General features: G+C 57.6%; 3 protein-coding genes across 4 annotated transcripts; 2 read left to right on the forward strand and 1 right to left on the reverse strand.

Annotated features, from left to right (window-relative positions):
* Nucleotides 1–49: 49 nt before the first annotated feature.
* THAP7 (THAP domain containing 7) lies at nucleotides 50–4,529 on the forward strand. Of its 2 annotated transcripts, XR_013928876.1 has the most exons (6): nucleotides 50–164; nucleotides 939–1,018; nucleotides 1,908–2,063; nucleotides 2,804–2,944; nucleotides 3,020–3,622; nucleotides 4,406–4,529. XR_013928876.1 is itself a non-coding variant. In XM_080391855.1 (5 exons), the coding sequence occupies exons 2-5, from the start codon at nucleotides 939–941 to the stop codon at nucleotides 3,558–3,560; spliced, it is 918 nt and encodes a 305-aa protein (XP_080247981.1). In that variant the 5' UTR covers nucleotides 50–164; the 3' UTR covers nucleotides 3,561–3,659. The 2 variants fall into 2 exon arrangements, 1 of the variants encoding a protein (XP_080247981.1); XM_080391855.1 differs by lacking the exon at nucleotides 4,406–4,529 and having other exon boundaries at nucleotides 3,020–3,659.
* On the reverse strand, nucleotides 4,400–14,935 carry SLC27A5 (solute carrier family 27 member 5; the record flags this gene model as incomplete). The annotated part of the gene is made up of 10 exons (XM_080391864.1): nucleotides 12,947–14,935; nucleotides 10,032–10,241; nucleotides 9,198–9,356; nucleotides 8,061–8,185; nucleotides 7,762–7,956; nucleotides 6,699–6,789; nucleotides 6,257–6,455; nucleotides 6,064–6,161; nucleotides 5,093–5,223; nucleotides 4,400–4,576 (listed from the first exon to the last, which is right to left on the reverse strand). Exons 1-10 carry the CDS (start codon nucleotides 13,656–13,658, stop codon nucleotides 4,400–4,402), a joined length of 2,097 nt encoding a protein of 698 aa, XP_080247990.1. The 5' UTR covers nucleotides 13,659–14,935.
* A 2,633-nt stretch (nucleotides 14,936–17,568) lies between these two features.
* Nucleotides 17,569–20,452, forward strand: LOC308065676 (histone H2A type 2-C-like). The gene is made up of 2 exons (XM_080391862.1): nucleotides 17,569–20,244; nucleotides 20,341–20,452. The coding sequence occupies exon 1, from the start codon at nucleotides 18,827–18,829 to the stop codon at nucleotides 19,214–19,216; it is 390 nt and encodes a 129-aa protein (XP_080247988.1). The 5' UTR covers nucleotides 17,569–18,826; the 3' UTR covers nucleotides 19,217–20,244; nucleotides 20,341–20,452.
* The last annotated feature ends 242 nt before the right edge of the window (nucleotides 20,453–20,694 follow it).

Genomic DNA, 20,694 nt, shown 5'->3' on the forward strand with positions numbered 1-20,694 from the left:
AGTGCAGCATGCAAACGAAGGAACGGCCTGAAGGCTCACCGCCCACCCTGCGGGGGCGCAGCCAATGAGGAAAAGAAAGGGGCGTGGATTTGAGAGTCCCGCGGAGTCTCGCGAGAGCCGGGGCTGGGCGGTGGGGGCGGTGGCGGCGGGATGGGAGCGCCGAGGTGAGGCAGCGCACGGGCGGGGGTAGGGGGGGGGACGGGACAGAGGGACCCAAGACCGCCCCCCACCCCAGGAACAGGCCCCCTGGGGCGGGGAGGGGGGAGGGGGGTTGTCCTGCCCCGGCGTGCTCCGCCCCAAACCCCCTTCCCCACCGCCGCCCTCCCAAAGGGCCCTTAGCAACGACCCTGGGGTGCCCTGCCTCCTCGTGACGTCATCTGCCCCACCCCCCAGCCCGGGGGATACCCTGGTGCTCCCCCACCCCGGCTCTATCCCGCCCCGGTGACTTAATGACCTGGAGGGGGGAGAGGGGCACTTAGAGCTCTGAGGGGGCACCGTGGGGGGCATTGGGACTCGAGGTGGGGGGGGGGGCCTGGGACTTGTAGGGGGCACCAGTGGGTGTGGGGCAGCTCTGGGGGGGGGCACTTCAGGCTCTGGGGCAGCTTGAGGGCCTGTGGTGGCTCATGTGGGGGGGCTACCTGGGGGTCTGGGGTATCTCTGGGGACAAGGTCTGGCTGGGGGGGGGGCATCTGGTGGGGGGACATGGGGCTTTGGGGGGGTCTGGAGGGGTCCTGGAGGGCTTTTGGGGTTCGGGGGGTAGCACAAGGATTGGGGAGGCATATGAGGGTCTGAGTTGGTTGGGGGTTGGGGCAGTTGGGCGTCTAAGCTTCTGGCTGGTTGCATGGCACCTGGGGGGCAGGAAAAGCATTGAATTTGGTGGGAGGTGTCCTGTGGGAGATACTTCTCACTCCCCCCACCTCTTTCTGCCCCCCCCCCAGATGCCCCGTCACTGCTCTGCTGCCGGCTGCTGCACCCGTGACACTCGGGAGACCCGCAACCGAGGCATCTCCTTCCACCGGTGGGTGCCCCCACACCACCTGGGGGGGACAGCCTCCCCTCTCCCCCCTTGACCTCTTCTTTGCCCCCCCAAAATGGTCTGGCCAAGGGACTTCTCCCTGTTCCTGCTTTGAGCTGATTTTATTTGGGAGGTTTTTCACCTCTTAATGCTTCGTTTGCACACACAGACACACACACAGACACACACACAGACACACACGCTCCAATACACACTGTAGTAATGATTTAGCCCAGCTGTTCGTTTCCCCCCTCTCTTTGCAATGGGTCGGCCCACGTGTCTTCCCACCCTTTGCAATGGGTTGGCCCAGGTGTAGTGTCCTTCCACGTCTTTAGCAGTGATTTAGCCCAGGTGTGTTTCCCCCTCCTTTGGCAATGGTTTGGTCTAGGTATGCCACTCCCCTTTAGCAATGGTTTATCCCAGGTGTGCACCCCCTGTTATCAATGGTTTGGCCCAGGTGTGTCCCCCCCTTTATCAGTGGTTTGGCCCAGGTATGCCCCTCCTGTCTGCAATGGTTTAGCCCAGGTGTGCCCCCCCCAACCTTTAGCAGTGGTTTGGCCCAGGTGTGCCCTTCCCTGTGCAATGGGTTGGCCTAGTATGTGCCCCCCCTGCCTTTAGCAATGGTTTAGCCCAGCTAGACCACCACCACCCCTACCCGAAGCAATGGTTTCCACCAGGTACGGGGCTCCTCCCCCACAACTCCCCATTTTAGGAATGGTTTAACCCCATCCCTTTTAACCAGGCCTCCCTGGACTGTTCCATTTTCAGGGGCGGGAGCACGCCTCCAACCTTGCAGAAAACGGGGGGGGGGGGGGGGCGGGGGCGGGTAATCTGAGGCCACAGTTTTGCAGCTGACCGGTGCGTGTGTGTGTGTCCCCCGTGCTCCCCCCAGGCTGCCCAAGAAGGACAACCCGCGGCGGGCGCTGTGGCTGGAGAACAGCCGGCGGCGGGACGCGAGCGGAGAGGGCCTGTGGGACCCGGCCTCCAAGTACATTTACTTCTGCTCCCAACACTTTGAGAAGAGCTGCTTTGAGATAGTCGGCTTCAGGTAATTAACGAAGCACTTAACGATGTGTGAGGCCACCCCTTTCCCCTGTTGAGAATGGGTCGGCCTAATTAACACCACAACACACACCCCCATTTTGATGGAAAATGGACTGTTCCAGACTGGGAATTGACACGGTCTATCCTCCCCCACTAGCGGTTGCAATGGTTTGCTCCAACCTCAGTTTTCCAGCTGGGATTCCCCCACCTTGCAGTGCTTTTGTGGGGTCCCCGGGACTTTGGGGCTTATGGAGCACCCTGGGGTCCCCCCGCCAAAGCTTTTGGGGTGTCATCCCTCCCAGTGCTTTTTTAGGGCCCATAAACCTTCTCCTAGAGACTTGGGGTACCCCAGCTCCCCCCCCCAAAGGTCTTGAGGGTACCCCAGGGACCTGGGGGTTATGGTATGGAGCACCCTGGGGTCCCCCCCAGGGGCTTTCAGCGGACCCCCATCCTCCTGTTTCAGGGCTTTAGGGCACCCAAGAGACCTCGCAGGCTGTGGGTCCCCCCCGAGCATTTTGGGGAGACCCCCCCAAGGCTTTTGAGGTTCCCCAAAGTCTGCCCTAGAGCTTGGAGCCCCCCCCCCTCCACCCCCAGGACTTTTGGGGACCCCCTAGAGCTGCAGGGTGCAGACAGCCTGAGGACACTGACAACCATGGGGAACCTTGGGGATCCCCCTCCCCAGGGCCTTTGGGGGTGCCCCATGCCACCAACTGACATCCCCCCTCATTTTTCCACCCATCACAGTGGCTACCACCGTCTCAAGGAAGGGGCCGTGCCCACCGTCTTTGAATTTTCCTCCCCCAAACCCCCCCGGGCCACCAAGCTGAAGCCCCCCGCGCCCAAGAGTGACACCCCAAAACCCCTTCGGGCTACCAGGAGGTGGAGGTGAGTCCCAGGGAGTGGGGGAGGGGTGGTGTGCTGTGGGGTCCCCCCGATTTAATCTCCTCTTTCCCTCCACAGGCAGGACCCCACTCCTTCTCCCCCGGACCCCCCCTTTACTGCTGACGTCTCCTGCTTCCCAGGGGAAGGCGAAGACCCTGGTGCCCCCCCGGCCGGTGACCACGGGGGTGTCCCAGCCCTTCCCGGCCCTTCAGGTGCCCGTGGCCCCCTCCCAGAAAGCCTTTTGGTGGCCACAGGGGACGGAGAAGCCACGGCCACCCCGGCTCTGCCCGAAGGTGCCCCCCCAGCCCCTCCTCGCCCCGTATCCCCCTCCCTTTACATGCTGCGGCTGCCACCGCCGGTGGGAGCGTACATCCAGAGCGAGCACAGCTACCAGGTGGGCAATGCCCTGCTTTGGAAACGTCGTGCCGAAGCCGCCCTCGACGCCCTCAGTAAAGCCCAACGGCAACTCCAAGCTTGTAAACGACGCGAGCAACGCCTGCGGCTTCGCGTGGGGGAGCTCCAGCAGGAACAACGCGGCCCCCTCGAGATCCGCCGCACCCCCAAAGAATCCCCCCCACGGATGGTGGAGCTGCAGCTCCTCGGGGATGGCACCAAGTGAAGGGTTCCCGACGGATGCGTAGCTCTTCTCCTCTTCTTCCCCGCCCCACTGCCACTGGGAAGGTTTGTAAATAAAAGATTTCACCTTTTCTATGAAAAATTCAAAGGGTGACGGCTCGCGGTTGGGAGAGGAAGAGCCGGGATGGCGCTTGCAAGGCGGTTTTGCCACCCGATCCGGCAGAAAGCGGCAGCAGGGAGAAATGGGCTCCTTTGGTGCCAGTTAAATCACTCGGTGGTGATGGGGAAGGGTGGGAAGGAGCTGATGTGGTCGTGGGGGCTCAGTGCGCCTCACACAGCTCCAAGAGATCGGGGGAGCCTGGGCTGCCTTCCCGAGCCAGTTTTAAGTCATTGATGGGGCAGAAAATTGGGTCAGGGAGAGAAATAAGTGGATTTTGTTCCATACAGATGAGCTGAAGCGGCTCAGTGAGCCCTGGGTGGGAATGTGAGAGCGTTCGGGGGCTAAATCCATCCCCATGGGCAAGGAAGAGGCCAGTGCTGAGCAAATATTCCCTCCTCGGCAGCAGGGAGGATTTGGGCCACCACTTGCCCCCTCCAGAAGGGAAAAAGCATCAATCGGGCCCTGGAAAACAGCCCCTCAACAGCCCAGCACCCACCTGGACCCAAATAATTGGAATTAAGCTTTTAATTGCCGCAGCCAGCCTGGGGTGGGTTAGCGAACACCGAGACCAGCCAGTCACCCTCCTCGTGCTCCAACACCATTAAAAAAACTCCTCAAAGGATGCGAAAACTGCCCGATTAGCCCCAAATTGTTCTTGCTAATTGCCCTGAGGCAATTAGCCCCCCTGGGCCACCGTGGAGACCCTGGTGTGGTTCCTTCTTCTACAGGTTGAGCTTCATGTCCAGGATGGCGGCGTAGGTGTCGGGGTTCAAGGGCACGTAGGATTTCTTCTTGTCGTCGCGGAAGAAGAGGGGGTCTTTGATGACATTGGGGTCGAAGCCTTCTTTGACGAGGTTGCCTTTGCACTGCTTGAAGGTCCCCGTGATCTCCAAAGCATCCTGTGGAGGTGGATGGGGGTCATCAGAAACGGGGTAGTGGGGTAGGGATGCAGGGACAGCGTACCCGGCGTGGGCACCGTCCTCAGAAATAGGGGACCTCGATGCCGTCGGCGGCACCAAATGGTGGCGTCAGATCATGGGCACAGGGTGACCACAGCAGTCACAGGGAAGGAAGGACCTTGATACCGTTGTCAGTAGAGGGTGACTCTGATGATGTGGTCATTTGATTTTTTTGGGTGACCATCACCAGAAATCAACGGACAGTGTCTTCGGCAACAGGGTGCTATCACCACCGAACCCCAACACCAGTACCATTGTTGGAAACTTGGGGGACACCCAACACTGTCATGGGAAACTTGGGGGACACCCAACACGGTCATGGGAAACTTGGGGGACACCCAACATGGCCATCGGAAATGGGCGCAGCTGCGTCGCCCTTCATCCAAAGGACTCATTTGGCAGAAGACCAAACCGAACCCATCCCCCGGCCGCCACAGGGACCTTGGGACCTCTGACCTGGATCCTCACGAAGCGGGGGGCTGCGTAGCTGGGCAGCGTGTCCCCTGTGAAGGTGTAGAAGCTCTCGCCCTCAAAGCTTGCCCCGGCTTTCAGGCGGATGGCTGCCATGCCGCACCTCCCCTCGCACCCTGCAGGCAACGCCGGAGGGTTATTTTGGGCGACCGATTCTCATTTGATTCTTCTTGGTGGCCACTTGGACCATTTTGGGGACCACTTGGGTGAATGTGTCCTAGTTTAGCTGCCTTGGAGGCCGCTGGGACCATGGTGGAGGCACATCGCGTACCCAAAACAACGCTGGATGCTTGTTTTGGGTCAACATTTCCCACTTTCGCCTCATTTGTGGCCACTCGGACCATTACAGTGGCACCCTGTGTGCCCAGAATGGCAACGGACACTTTCTTTGGGCAACCAAATTCCATTTTACTTTTCTCGGTGGATGCTTGGACTTCTTGCAAGGGGTCCAAGTAGCCACCTTGTATGCCCAAAACAATGCTGGATGCTTGGTTTGGGCAACCAAGTCCCCCTTTAACCTTCCCAGTGGCCACTCAGGACCTTCACAGGTGCCCACTGTGTGCCAAAGCCATGCCAGAAACTTCCTTTGGGTCAGTAAGTCCTACTTTAACCTTTTTGGTGGCCAGTTGGGCCATTCTGTGGACATGTTACTTGCCCCAAACCATACTAGATGCTTCTTCGGGGCAACCTAATCCTGGTTTAGTCTTCTTGCTGGCTCTTTGGACCATTGTGGCGATAATCACGAGCTAAAACCAATACCAGACTCTTATTTTGGGTCACTTGAGCCCTGAGGTGGTCAGGAAGTTGGACTAGGTGATGGTTGTAGGTCCCTTCTGTTCTACTTGAGGCTTCTTGGTGGCCACTCAGGCCACCTGGGGGCACATCACGTGGCTGAAACCTCACCAGATTCTTAGTTTGGTCCAACTCGATGGCCCCCTGCACCACCCTGTACTCACCTGGCACAGACACCCCATAGACATTGACCTCCTGGATGAAGTCCACCATGGCAAGAGTGGCTTCCACCTCTGTCGTGGCCACGTTCTCACCTTTCCACCTGGGGAGGAGAAGGGATGAAGCTGTGAGGGGGGGGATTTGGGTTGGTAGGTGGCATTGCCTACCCAGCCGTGGGTGTGAGAGCAACAGAGTTACCGGAAAGTATCTCCCACACGGTCCTGGAAGTAGACGAATTTTTCATGGTCAATCATGAGGAGGTCACCGCTGTTGAAGAAGGCATCACCTTTGACCAAGACATCCCTCAAGATCTTTTTCTCTGTCTTCTGGGAATCACCCGCGTAGCCATGGAATGGGGTGTTCTTGGTGATTTTGATGACCAGTAGCCCTGACTCACCTTCAGGGTGGGAAAGGAGGGTTGAAGGCTGGTCAGGAACCACCTTGGCCCTGGGGAATGTCACCTCCACGCCCCACCAGGTGCGCAGGGATGATGTTCCTCTTTCTTTGAGGGGTTTCTGGTGGCTTCCAGCCACCAAGACAGTGACAATAAGGCCCAAGAGGTGGGTTTGATGCATTTCAAACCCACTGTCTGCCCCTCTTGCCTTCCAAAAAGGCCCTGGGAAGGCTCATCTCCACTTACCGGGGCGGACTCGGATGCAGAGACCTCGCTCGTCGCGTACGGGTTCATCCGCCTCCACGTTGTACTTGATGAGCTCAAAGGGAGCAAAACTCTGGAGGGCAGAAGAGGGACAGAGAGAGAAACTGGTGGGTGGAAGAGAAACTTGGGGATTAAAAAGAGTGGGAAGAATTTTCTTCCCGTGCCAGGTCCCACCTTCTGTTATTTGTTTACCTTCTCTCACTTGCTCACCTACCTCCTCCCACTTGGTCACCTGCCTTCTCCCACTTGTCCACCTTCTCCCACCTGTCCGCCTTCTCCCACTTGCTCATTGCCACCCACGGAAGCACCTTCTCGCCTCCCCCAGATGCCAACATCCCAGATAGCCGCTCGTTTTCCAATCCCAGTTGATCTCCCTTTATATTAAAATAAGATTTAATTGGATCGATTCGACCCTTGACCGACCTCCTCACGGTTGACTTTCAAATCAAAGACCCGTGGGAGAAGGCTGAGCGCTGTGACTGTGGGGGGAAAAGATGGAGAAAAGCTGATTTTTGCAGTTTTTGTTCAACACCCGGCTGGCTGGGGACCGAAAAGTGACACCGAGTGGCCTTTCTTGGGGCTATAGAGGTGTCCAGGTCACCATGGACGCTCCAAAAGACTTGGAGTCAACGCTGCTGGGTCAACATTGGCCAACCAGGCGGAAGGGATTCCTTTGGGGTGTGAAAAAGAGGGGCCCTGGAGATCCTGCTTGGGATTCAACCCAACCTGACGGACAGGCGTTGGCTTCCCCAGGGAGGTCACTGTTGACAGTACCGTGAAGAGGGTCCCCTGGACAACCCCCTACTCTTGGCACCAACCCAACTGGAGGTGCCATATCAGGTCTCCCCAAGGCAGCCAGCATTTGCTTCCCCGCCACACACACCCCCTGTCATCATCATCAGGTCACCTTGAGGAGCTTCCCCACCCCCAAACACCATCATCACCATCTCACCTTGAGGAGCTTCCTCACCCCCAAGCACCATCATCACCATCATTACCTCACCTTGAGGAGCTTCCTCACCCCCAAACACTATCATCACCTCACCTTGAGGAACATGTTGGCTCTGCCCACGGCTCCGATCTTGCCGGTATAGTTGATGAAACCAGCGTTGCCCTCCGTGGCCCCGTAAAACTCACAGATGGAGATGGGCCCAAAGCGTTGGAGGAACTCCTTCCACACCTCTGCCCGCAGACCATTGCCCAACGCCATGCGCACCCCGTGCTCCCGGTCATTGGGGCGCTGTGGGGTGACAAAGAGAAGGACCACCTCAGGGTGCGCCCCACAGCACCTCCTTGCCCACCCCTCGGCCTCCGAGGTGGATTTGGGGCTGGTGGGGACCTTACCTTGGGCGTGTTGCAGAGGTAGCGCATGAGCTCGCCCACGTACTGGATGACAGAGACGTTGTAGCGGCGACAGTCATCCCAGAACTGGGAGGCAGAGAACTTGGCCCGTAGGACGCAGGTGGCTCCTGTGGGGATGTGGCAGGGTGATGGGTATCCATCCATCCATCCATCCATCCATCCATCCATCCATCCATCCATCCCCATGAGGATCTGTCCTGCCCACCCCACAGTCACCCATTATCTAGATGTCCTCCTTTTCCGTCTTCATCTGACTCCTTCTCCATCCCTACACTTTGTCATGTCTCTGGCCACCTGGCCACCCCCCATCCCCCCCCACTACAGAGATCTTTCTCCTTTTCTCTTTCTTCTTCCCTTCCCTCTATCCTCACATTTTTCCATCATCCTTCAATCCATCTCCAAAACGTCTGTCCCTCCCTATATACAAAAAAATATATCTCTATCCAATCCATCCATCCATCTCCATAAACTGTCCATCTGTCCATAAGCCATCTGTTAATCCATTGCCATAAAACATCTCTGTCCATCCGTGTCCATAAAATACCCAGCTCCATAAACCATCTCTCCACCCATCTTCTGAAAACATCCACCTCCATGAAACAGCTGTCCATCCATCCCCTGAAAACATCCCATCTCCATGAAACATCTGCCTGTCTCCATGAAATACCTATTTCCATCAAACATCTGTTCATCCATCTCCATAAAATACCCATCTCCTGAAAACGTCCCATCTTCATGAAACACCTGTCCATCTCCATAAAATAACCATCTCCACCAAATATCCGTCCATCCATTTCCATCCAACATCCATCCCCATCCAACATCCATCCATCAAACATCCATCCATCCATCTCCATCAAACATCCATCCATTCATCTCCATCAAACATCTGTCCATCTCCATCAAACATCTGTCCATCAAACATCCATCCGTCCATCTAAAATGTCCACCCAACCCATCTGTCCATCACTCACCCATCTATGGACCTGGTTTTCTCCTTCCTCTTCCTTCTCTCCACACATTTCTCTATCCATCCATCATCTCCACCCCCCGTCTCTGCCCACCCTTGCCCACACCATGGCCATGCTGGCCAGGCCACATGGGCCATGGGGTACGTACCAACCTCGAAGCACCCTCCCACCCCGATAAGCAGCCCAGCTGAGTGGTAGAGTGGTAGCGTTGTGTAGATTACATCATCGGGCCGCAGGCCACAGAGCCGACCCAGGCTGGCCACCATCATCAGCTTCTTCTCGGTGATCACTGCTGCCTTGGGCAGCCCTGCGGGGTGGGAGAAGAGGGTGGGAAATGTCTTCTTCAGGGGGTTCCATGTAGAATGGGAGGTCCTGGGGATGAAGGGTGGGATAGGAGGGCAAAACCCATCCTGCGGGGTGGTGGGTCTCCAGAACTTGTTGGGAGGAGTTGTGAGGAACCTCATCCAGATGTGCCTGTGTTGGTTGGGGTGAGAGCTGGTTTGGGGTCAGAGTTGGGTGAGGGAGGTCCCACCCCATGCCAAGGAGGACAGACCCAGGGACATGGCTGGTCTCCAGCCCTGGAGGTCTCCAGACCTTGCTGGGAGGAGCTGTGAGGAAACTCATCCAGATGCACCCACGTTGGTTGGGGTGGGAGCTGGGTTGGGTTCAGGATTGGATGACGGAGGTCCCACCCCATGCCAAGGAGGACAGGCCCAGGGACATGATGGGTTTCCAGCCCTGGAGATACCCAACCCTCGCACGGACGTGACCAGGAGAAACCTGGCCCAGGTGGCCCCACGATGGTCAGGGTTGGAGAAAGGCCTCCACAAGATGCCTCCAACTCGCTACCATCACCTGCCCCACCTTACCCACAGGGGGACAACCTTCGGCACCTTCACCCATCACACCCAAAACCTCCCAGTTGCCCTTCTCCAAGGAGAAGACCCTCCCACATTGGGGGTTCCTGGCCCCACAGCCTCACCGGTGGTGCCAGAGGTGTAGATGTACATGGCCTTGGAGCTGGCGGTGGTGCCAGCGCGGTGGTGGCTGGGCAGGGGCTCATCAGAGGCTGCCTTGATGGTGGGCAGCAGGGCCTCGACGCCCGGTGTGGGGGACGTGGAGCTCAGGTAGAAGACACGGATGCCATCGTGCTGCAGGGCTGGCAGCACCTCTTCCACGGCAGCCTGGAGATCTGTGGGGAGGGGGAGACATGGGGAGGTCCAGGGTGGATGAAGACCCAAGGGGAGAACCCAAAGGGTCAGGGATGGGCACCCAATGTCTTCCTAGATGGGCATCTCAACCATATGGGCACCCATGGCATCATGGATGGGTGCCCCAAGGACCCCAGATGGGCACCTCAACCAGATAGGCACCCATGGCATCATGGATGGGCACCCCAAGGACCCCAGATGGGCACCTCAACCAGATAGGCACCCATGGCATCATGGATGGGTGCCCCAAGGACCCCAAGTGGGTACCCAATGTCCCCCCATGGTATCATGGATGGGTGCCACAAAGATCTCAGGTAAGTGCCCCAAGGATCTCAGGTAGGCACCCAATGTCCCCCCAAGATGGCCACCTCAACCAGACAGGCACCCATGGCATCATGGATGGGTGCCCCAAGGACCCCAAGTGGGCACCCAATGTCCCCCCGTGGTATCATTGATGGGTGCCCCAAAGATCTCAGGTGGGCACCCAACATACCTCCAGATGGGCACCTTAACCAGACAGGCACCCATGGCATCATGGATGTGTGCCCCAAAGATCTCAGGTGGGCACCCAGTGTCCTCCCAGATGGGCACCTCAACCAGATGGGCACCCATGGCATCATGGATGGGCACCCCAAGGACCCCAAAGAATCTGGCACCCGGAGGATCCCAGCTGGCCACTCAAAGCACCCCAAAAGCACTCCCCGATCACCCTGGGGAGCCACCTGGAGCATCACCTAAGGGTGCCCTGGTCCGATGGGTGCCCTCAGCACCCCAGGGTGCCCCCTGACCCCCCCGGATGGGCACCCCGGGGGTCCCAGCGCATCCGGCCCCCATGTTTTTCTCTCTCCTTCCTCCACAAACACAACACATGGGGGGAAAAAAAAAAAAAAAAAAAAAAAAAAGGACCTTTACCCTGGGGTAAGGGGCTGGCGATGATTAACCCGTGTCCTTGGCATGGCCGCTGCGCCCCGACACGCTCACTGGGGCGTTGCACACACGTGTGCAAAAGGCTGCACAAGCAGCCGTGAGCACGGTGTAGGGAGGGGTGCAAATACAGCCCCGACACATATTGACAAGTGTGCAGGCGCATGTGGAGGCACCGACACGTGTGCAAATGAGTGCACAGGTGCTGACACGCGTGCCAATGTATGTAGAGACACTGATGCATGTGCCAGCACGTGCATGGACACTGACACACATGGGCATGCATGGACCAGGAGCAACACGCGCGCAGACACATGCGTGAGCACTGACAGACGTGCAATAGCATGCACATCCACATGGAAACGCGTGCATGGACACACATGCAGAGACACTGACACGTGGAAATCCATGCAGGGAGGCTGTCATGTGTGCAGACACACGCACAGGCACCAACATGTGTGCAAAGCCATGGGCAGACACTGCAGGTGTGCAGACACACACAGAGGTGCTGACACACGTGCAAATCCATGCACAGGCACTGACATATGTGCACAGACACGTGTATGGACACTGACACATGTGCAGACACATAAACGGGCACTGACACATGTGCAGACACATGGACGGACACTGACACATGGAAATCCATGCATGGACACTGGCGTGCGTGCAGACATGTGTGTAGCCACTGACACCCAAGCAAATCCCTGAGCAGACACTGGCATGTGTGTAGACAGGCACAAACATGTGTGCAAACCCACAGACAGGCAGTGACACACATGCAAATCCACACGCAGATGCTGACACGCGTGTAGACACATGCACAGGCGCTGTCACCTGTGCAAAGCCATGCACAGGCACTGACACACGTGCACAGACACATGGACAGACACTGACATGCGTGCACAGACACATGGACAGGCACTGACATATATATAAACCCATAGACAGACACTGACACACATGCAGACACATGTATGGACCCTGACACACATGCAGACACATGGGTGGACCCTGACACACGTGCAGACACATGGGTGGACCCTGACACACATGCAGACACATGGGTGGACCCTGACACATATGCAGACACGTGGGTGGACCCTGACACATGCATGCAGACACATGGACAGACGCTGACACGTGTGCAGACACATGGACAGGCACTGACATACATACAAACCCATAGACAGACACTGATACACGTGCAGACACATGTATGGACCCTGACACGCGTGCAGACACATGTATGGACCCTGACATGCATGCAGGTACATGTATGAACACTGACACAAGTGCAGGCACATGGACAGTGACATGCATGCAGACACATGTATAGACCCTGACACATGTGAAGACACATGGACTGATACTGACACATGTGCAGACACACAGATGGACACTGACACACATGCAGACACATGGATGGACCCTGACATGCGTGCAGACACATGGACAGACACTGACACATGTGCAGATACGTGTATGGACCCTGACACCCATGCAGACACATGTATGGACCCTGAAACATGTGCAGACACATGTACAGACCCAGACATACGTGCAGACACATGTATGGATCCTGACACCCATGCAAACACACGCACAAGCTCTCCCTGACCCTCTCCCACCTCCCCCACCCCACCCCGCACACGCGTGTGCACCACACACCCGTGAGGAGTAAGAGAAGGGGACCCGCCCATCCCCCCCCCCCCCCCCCGTTCCCCCCATGCCCCCCAGGTCCCCCACAGGCGCCGCTCACCGAGACTGGCAAGGAGCAGGGTGATGCGGGCGGCAGCGAGTGCGTGACGCAGCGCCTGACCCCGCACGTTGCAGTTGAGACAAGCCATGGGGCAACCCAACTTGGCCAAGGCCAGCCAGGTCCAGACGTAGGTGGGCTCGTTGGGGAGGAGGACGCCGACGGGTTGACCCGGTTGGAGCCCCAGCTGGTGGCCCAAAGCCCGGGCGGCGCGGTTACTCTGCCGTTCCACATCCTCATAGGTGTAAACCTCCTCCTGGAAGCGGAGCAAGGGCCGGCGTGGCTGGCAGCGAGCGTGGTCCTGGAAGACATCGAGGAGGGTGACGGGGGGTCGGCGGTTCAAGCGCCACTGGCAGCGCAGCGAGGAGCGCACCAAGGCGCCGAAAGCCACCAGGTCAACCCAGAGGAACGGAACCAAGTGCCATGTCACCGGCGGCACCAGCAACAGCAACAAAACCAGTCCGGCCAGCACCGCCACCGCCACGGCGCCCAGCACCATGCTCACAGGGGTGCCGGGGCCCCAGCGGCACCAGCTGGGTGCTGGTGGCCAAGGTCCACCCCGAGCGCACCTTGCCCCAGTTGCCACCAGCACCCGGCCGCGTTTGACTGTGTTTGCCAAGACTTTTCCCACCCATTCCCCATTTTTTTTTCCCCCACCCTCCCCCGCAGGAGCCCTGCCCCTGGGCGTGGAGCAGCGAGGGCGGGTGGCACCCATCGCCTCCCCAGCTGGCCGGCTGCCCTCAGGAGGAGAATTCTCCTCTGTCCGTCTGTCCGGCCGCTGTTGGGATCCTGGTGGCTACTCAGCGATGCCGGGTGGTTGCCACCCAGCCAGGCTCAGCAGGGTAGGAATAGTGGCCGGCCACCGGCGCACCCAGGCTCGGTCCAGCTGCCTGTCCATCCTCCTGCCCACCCACCGAGCCACCCACCCAGTGATATCCACACCTCGTTGATCCACCATGTCTGTTGAGCCACACAGCTGTCCATCCATTCAGCTGGCCATCCATCCATCCGTGTGGCCACCCATCCATGTGGCCAACCATCAAGCCATCCGTTGTCCATCCATCCACCCATCAACCCATCCATGTGTCCGTCCAACCATCCATCCATCCGTCCGTGTGGCCACCTGTCCAGCCATCAATCCATCAATCCATGTGTCCATCCAGCCATTCATGTGGCCATCCGTCCATCCAGCCATCCGTGCAGCCATCCAGCCGTGTGGCCAGCCATCCATGTGTCCATCCATCCATCCATCCGTCCATGTTGCCATCCATCCATGTGTCCATCCATCAACCCAGCCAAGCGTGTGGCCACCCATCTGTTGCTCCAGCCATCTGTCCATCTGGCCACCCATTCAGCCATCTGTCCATCCATCCACCCATCTGCCTGTCCAGCCATCCATCCATCTGTCCACCCCTCTGACCACCCGTCTGTCCACCCACCCTCGGACTCGGGTTATGCGTTGGGGTGCACCCAGCAGCACCCCTGTGAGCAGCCCCTGCTCCCCCAGGTGTGTGGAGAACGCAGCTCACCTAGGGCCCCCGAACTTGGGGGACATCCCCTGCAGCCCCCTCCTGTCTCCCCCAACCCCCCACATCTCCATCCAGCCCCCTGCACCTCCTGGTGGCCCCAAACACCTCCAACATCTGCAGGTGAGACCTCAAATTTCTTCAGTGTCTCCAACTGACCTCAAACACCTCCAGGTGGGACACCAAACATCTTCAGTATGTCCAACTGACACGAAACACCTCGAGGTGAGACCCCAAACCTTTCCAACATCTCCAGGTGACCCCAAACACCTCCATCTGGCTCCAAGCATCTCCAATTGAGACCCCAAACACCTCCAACATCTCCAGTTGAGACCCCAAGCATCTCCAGCTGACCCCAAACACCTCCAACATCTCCAGTTGAGACCCCAAGCATCTCCAGCTGACCCCAAATACCTCCAGTTGAGACCCCAAACACCTCCAACACCTCCAGGTGAGACCCCAAACATCTCCATCTGGTCCCAAGCATCTCCAACATCTCCAGCTGACCCCAAACATCTCCAAGTTGTTACATATCTGCTATTAGTTAGAATTAATTAACCACATTTGATTAGGAATACAGAGTTATAAGAAATATTGTAGTGGAATTTATGTTTGCCTAGCAACCGACGGCTACTATGAAATCCTCTGTACAGCCTCGTACCAAGGGTCAGAATCACCTAGTAGGAACGTTTAGAACTTCGGTAATAGTTTCACGGTCGGATGCAGTGTTTACGTGTAGCCTGGGAGAACGTATTGAGTGTCAGAATGTAGAATTAACGGGAACTGGGGAGAGTCGAATGAAGCAACTCGTAGTTACCCGCCAAGAAACAGTGAATGTAGGTAAAAGGTAACTCCGGCAGGGGGTATCGCGACCACCGACTCATATACCACCCACCCAAATAATACCCCAGACCCATTTCTGGACCTTTCTAACCTTTACCACACAGAATCAGATATGGGAGGGGAGTATGTTAATGATTTTCGGGGAATGCTATGTTTATGCATGAATACTTAATGAATATGTATGAGTCCTATATAAGGTGTATGATTTTGAAACTTTGTGTGCGTCGATCATGAGAGGACTCAGTCGCCCACCCAGACGTCAATAAAGAAGTGTCTGCTTATCTGCATCACATTGGTGTCGATAAGTTCTTTATTCCGAGATTTTGGTAACAAACTGACCCCAAATATCTCCAGGTGAGACCTCAAACATCTCCAGTTGGGACCCCAAACACCTCCATTTAACCCCAAATATCTCCAGCATCTCCAGCTGACCCCAAACACCTCCAGTTGAGAACCCAAACATCTCCAATATCTCCAGGTGAGACCCCAAACATCTCCAACTGATCCCAAACATCTCCAACACCTCCAGTTGACCCCAAACATCTCCTCTTGAGAACCCAGACATCTCCAGTTGACCCCAAACATCTCCAACTGACCCCAAAATACCTCCTGTTGAGACCTTGAACATCTCCAGCATCTCCAGGTAGGACTCCAAACATCTCCAGCATCTCTAGGTGACCCCAAACACCTCCAGTTGAGACCCCAAACCTATCCAACATCTCCAGGTGAGACCCTAAACACCTCCAGCATTTCTCCTTCCATTGCAAAACCCATGAAATCAGCCTGCCCGCTGTTTATCAGTGCTCCCATGTGGGAAGCTCGCCCCCACAAAACCTTCTTCCCCATTTCCTCGGGACACCTTTCCCAACCGGAGCAGCCCACCCCCCACCTCATGCCCATGGTGACACCAAAAGTCTTTTTTGGGGAAAAAAAACCCCAAAACATTTGCCGTTGAAATCTCCAACTTGGGCGTGAGCACCTGGCAAGCCGCTTCTTGATGGCAGAAGCGATCTTCCTGATAATTAAAAAATAAAATAAAATAAATAAAGAAGAACAAACAGAAAGAACCCGACGGGTTTGGTGCGGCCGCGGCGCCGCGTGGTTCACCTTTGCCTCTGATTTGCAAGCCCGGGTGTTTACACACCATAAAATAATCCCGAGGATCAAATATTTTTTTGGCAGCTGGTGGAAAACCTGGGTGAAATGCGCCGGGCATTGCCCTTTGCTCCAGATTTTGTAATTTTGGGGTCATTGTTTGCTGGGGTTGGGAACACTGGAGCCAAAGCAGTGTCACGGTGAGGGGACTTTGGGTTGGGGTGAGGGGATGGGTGCTGGGGTTGACCTGGGTCTGGTTGTCCCCACTGGTGAGGTCCTACTTTGGGAATGCCCTGAAGGAGATTAATTTTTTTGGGGGGATGAGGGTCTCCTGTCCCCACACCTGTCCCTGTCCCCTGTCCTGTGCCATCAGCAAGGGACCTGGGGCTGGTTGGGGGTCCCGTCCCCCTGCCCAGGGCCACCAAACCTCTGGGTGTGGTGGTCCCTTCGTGCCCAATCACTCGGTGAGGAGGAGGGTCACCATCATCTGGGACGTGGGGCAGGAGGAGTCACATCCTTCTGCAGTGGCAGTGGGACTGGGAGGCACTGGGCGAGCCCAGGCTGCAGAGTCACTTTCCCTTCCCCTGGGGGACAGGGTAATGTGAGGTCACCTCCCCCTCCAGGTGGCACTTGGGGTCCCCAAGGAGGGTGGTGGACACTAGGGACTTCCTAGGTGGTCCCTGATGGGGTGTCACAACCCCTTTGGGTGCCACACAGTGACCATAGTGGGTGGTCACACGCCGTCCCCAACGCGTTGTCACACTGACACACCCCCCCCAGGATGTCACACACAGTCCCCAAAGGGGGAGGGGAGGGTGTCACATGTACAAGATCACACGTGATCTGTGACAGATGTCACGGGTGGGATGTCACATGTGGTCCCCAGTGGGGGGGGGGGTCCACAAGGGATGTCACACGTGGGGGGGTCACACAGGGCCCCCAGTGGGGAATGTCATGCAGGGGACGCCACGCAGGGTCCCCAGTGGAGGGGATCACACAGGGGACGCCATACAGGGTCCCCAGTAGGGGGGGGTCCCACAGGAAATGCCACGCAGGGGATGTCACACAGGGTCCCTGAGGGGGGTGTATCACACAGGGGATGCCACACAGCGTCCTCAGTGGGGGCGGGGGTCCCACAGGGGACGCCACGCAGGGTCCCCAGTGAGGGTGTGTGTGTCACGTTTACAGCGACTCACTTCATACCTGCGGGAGTGACACCCTTTGGGGCACAGAGTCCCTAAAAGGGTGTCCCCCTGCGGTGTGGGACACGGGGCAGGGACCCCCCGCCTTCCCTGCCCCCCAGGGATCCCTGCCCCCGGCGGGGGGAAGTGCACACCCAGGGTGACCGCGGCGCAAAAGGAAGGTCCCACCGAGATTTGAACTCGGATCGCTGGATTCAGAGTCCAGAGTGCTAACCATTACACCATGGGACCAGCCCGGCCGGGCACCGCCATCGCACCCACACGCCTGCGCGCCGCCTCCGCCGCGGAAAAAAAAAAAAAAACACACAAACCACCCGAGCCCCGAGGGGGGATGGGGGGGTGGAGCCTGGGGAGGGGGAGGGTGATCAGGGGAAGGGGGAAAAAAAGTACCGATACGTGCGCCCGAACAGGGACTTGAACCCTGGACCCTCAGATTAAAAGTCTGATGCTCTGCCGACTGAGCTATCCGGGCTCCTACCAGCAGCCCCCCGGCACCTCCCCATGGGCCGCAACTGCGGGGGGGAGGGCTGGAACACCCAGCTCGGGGAGAAAAAAAGGGGGTTCTGGGGGTAAAACTGGCCATTTTTAAGGATTTGGAGGTGATGGGGAGGGGGGAGGGAACCCCCAGCCGCGGGGCTGCGGAGTGCTGTTGGTACAGTTGAGGGCGGACCTGAGTGAGAACTGCCCCCCCCCAGGTCCTCTTCTTCCCCGCGAACCAATGGGAAGGCTGCCAGCCAGCAGCGTGGCCAATCAGCGTCCGTACCATCGCCTGTATCACCGCCTACGCTTTGAAAGTCTCGGTGGGGGGAGAGAGGGAGCCAGCCGTTGGCCCTTAGCCCCACATCAGCCTTGCACTGAACTATTAATATTTTAAAAATTAATTTACTAGATTAAAAAAATTTGCTGATAAGCATCACAGATGGCTGGAGGGAGCGAGCAAGGCGTCTAACCCGCCGCTCAGCAGCGCCGCCTCCCGGCCTCTCTTTATAACCTCTCCGCCCCATCGTCCCCCGAGCTGATTGGCCACGGCCCGCATTGAAATGAAGCGGATCCAAATCTCGAGCTCCTATTGGTCAGGAGTTCGCGCTGTTCTATTGGTTCTCTTGCGAGAGGGGGGGAAGAAGCCAATGGGAAGGAAGCGTTTCGATCCGCGGCGGGGTATAAGGGGCAGGGCAGCGGTGGGGGGGTAGCAGTGCCGGTAGCGGAGCGAGGTGGTGATGTCGGGCCGGGGGAAACAGGGGGGCAAAACCCGGGCTAAGGCAAAGTCCCGCTCGTCCCGCGCCGGCCTCCAGTTCCCTGTAGGCCGCGTTCACCGCCTGCTGCGGAAGGGTAACTATGCCGAGCGGGTGGGCGCCGGAGCCCCCGTATATCTGGCTGCAGTGATGGAGTACCTGACAGCTGAGATTCTGGAGCTGGCAGGTAACGCTGCGCGGGATAACAAGAAAACGCGGATCATCCCCCGGCACCTCCAGCTGGCTGTGCGCAATGACGAGGAGCTCAACAAATTGCTTGGGGGGGTCACCATCGCGCAGGGGGGTGTTCTGCCCAACATCCAGGCTGTGCTGCTGCCAAAGAAGACGGAGAGCCATAAGGCCAAGGGCAAGTGACACAGCAGGACAAGCCACTCAAAGCTAAAACCTGGAGGTTTTTGTTTGATTTTGAAACCCAAAGGCTCTTTTCAGAGCCACCCACTGCTTCAGAAAAAGGGCTGGAGGAGCAGGAGGGGTGCTGGTGTTAACAAGCATTAATTCCTGACCCAGGTTTTAATCCATGGTGGGGGCATCGGGGCTCAAAAACAGGATGAAGGACCATCATCTCAAAATGCCTTAACTCCAAAAAGAGGAGGAATGAAAATATACAAGTACTGTGGAGATGAGCTTTGCCCACAAAAGAGGCCATGACAAGGAGACATTTCCCAGCACAACGTGAGAAGGGCTCTGATCAGGCAAGGCGTTAATTCAGAGCAGGTAGCTTGGTTAAAAGAGAGGTGTTACCTAGAAACACCTGAAAATTCAATACATTCCTAGGTGAAAAATACTCCCAGACTTGTTTTTTTATAACACTTGAAAGTGACTTCAATAAATCGCGCAGCTTTAAGAAGCGGCTGCCTCCCAGAAGCGCTGTGTTGGGGGTACAAGCTACAGCAGGGCCCCCTCCTTTGGTGCCGGCGATGGAGGAGGTCGAGGCGCAACTGCTCAGTCCGCCGGAGGAGGAGGAGCAGCCGCTTCTCGTCGCCCTTCGCGGCCTCTGTCACCGCCTCCCGGAGCCGCCTCGGGGCCGGCGGGTACCTCCAGCGGTGAGCCGCTTGGCCTTATGCAAATGAAGGTTCCAATCCACGTCCTCCCATTGGTTGATACAGCCCCTGCGCGGAACCTCTGACCACGCCACTCCAGAGGCTCCGAAGCCCGCGTCTGATTGGTCGCTGCTGTCTCGACTCAGCCAGTGGCCGAGCGCCGTTTGGATCCGTGGTGGTTTGGAGCCACGGCGGGCGCCACCGCTGCGGGGCAAAGTGTCTCCAGCGAGAACCCAAACGCGATAACGCCACTAAAAGTCAGGCACGTCGCCCCCACGCGGGAAGAGCATATCCCAATTAGTTTTTTAATAAGTAATTATTAAGGAAAAGACAGAAAATAAGGTGCGGGGGTCACTCCCCCCACGCACACACCTCAGCGCTAGTACTGAAGCCTCTCTTATTAAGGCTTTTTATATTAAAACTCAACTCTTTTTACAGCGCTACAGCGTTTGAAGAGACCAGAAGAGCCTCAGCTCGAACCCCTGCAGACGCCAGGTTACCCGCAAAGCCTTTTGAGCGGCGCAATCCGGAGCGTAACCCCCGCCCAGGCACCACGCGGGGGCGTAAGTAACGCACAACCCCCACCTACAGACACCGACCGCTCCGCTCTGCGCGTCGGGGGCGGGGGGACAGCGGGACGCTCCCTCCCTCGCAGCCCCACGCCCGAAATGGGCGCGGAGACCCCGCCCCACAGGGTTTCTCTAACCCCGATGCGGACCAGAGGGAAACCTGCGCTGCGGCTCGCGCCGCCGTGACGTTCGCGTCCAGGCGGACCAATCAGAACGGAGCAAC

This window comes from Falco punctatus (assembly GCF_963210335.1).
Source record: "Falco punctatus genome assembly, chromosome: 6".
NCBI lineage: Eukaryota > Metazoa > Chordata > Aves > Falconiformes > Falconidae > Falco > Falco punctatus.

What these genes read in the sequence shown, in the direction of transcription:
- THAP7 (XM_080391855.1), top strand. Translation starts at nt 939, where the DNA reads ATGCCCCGTCACTGCTCTGCTGCCGGCTGCTGCACCCGTGACACTCGG. An exon ending in CGAGGCATCTCCTTCCACCG is followed by an intron (nt 1,019 to 1,907) that starts GTGGGTGCCCCC and finishes TGCTCCCCCCAG; the next exon opens with GCTGCCCAAGAAGGACAACC. An exon ending in CGGGCTACCAGGAGGTGGAG is followed by an intron (nt 2,945 to 3,019) that starts GTGAGTCCCAGG and finishes TTCCCTCCACAG; the next exon opens with GCAGGACCCCACTCCTTCTC.
- LOC308065676 (XM_080391862.1), top strand. Translation starts at nt 18,827, where the DNA reads ATGTCGGGCCGGGGGAAACAGGGGGGCAAAACCCGGGCTAAGGCAAAG.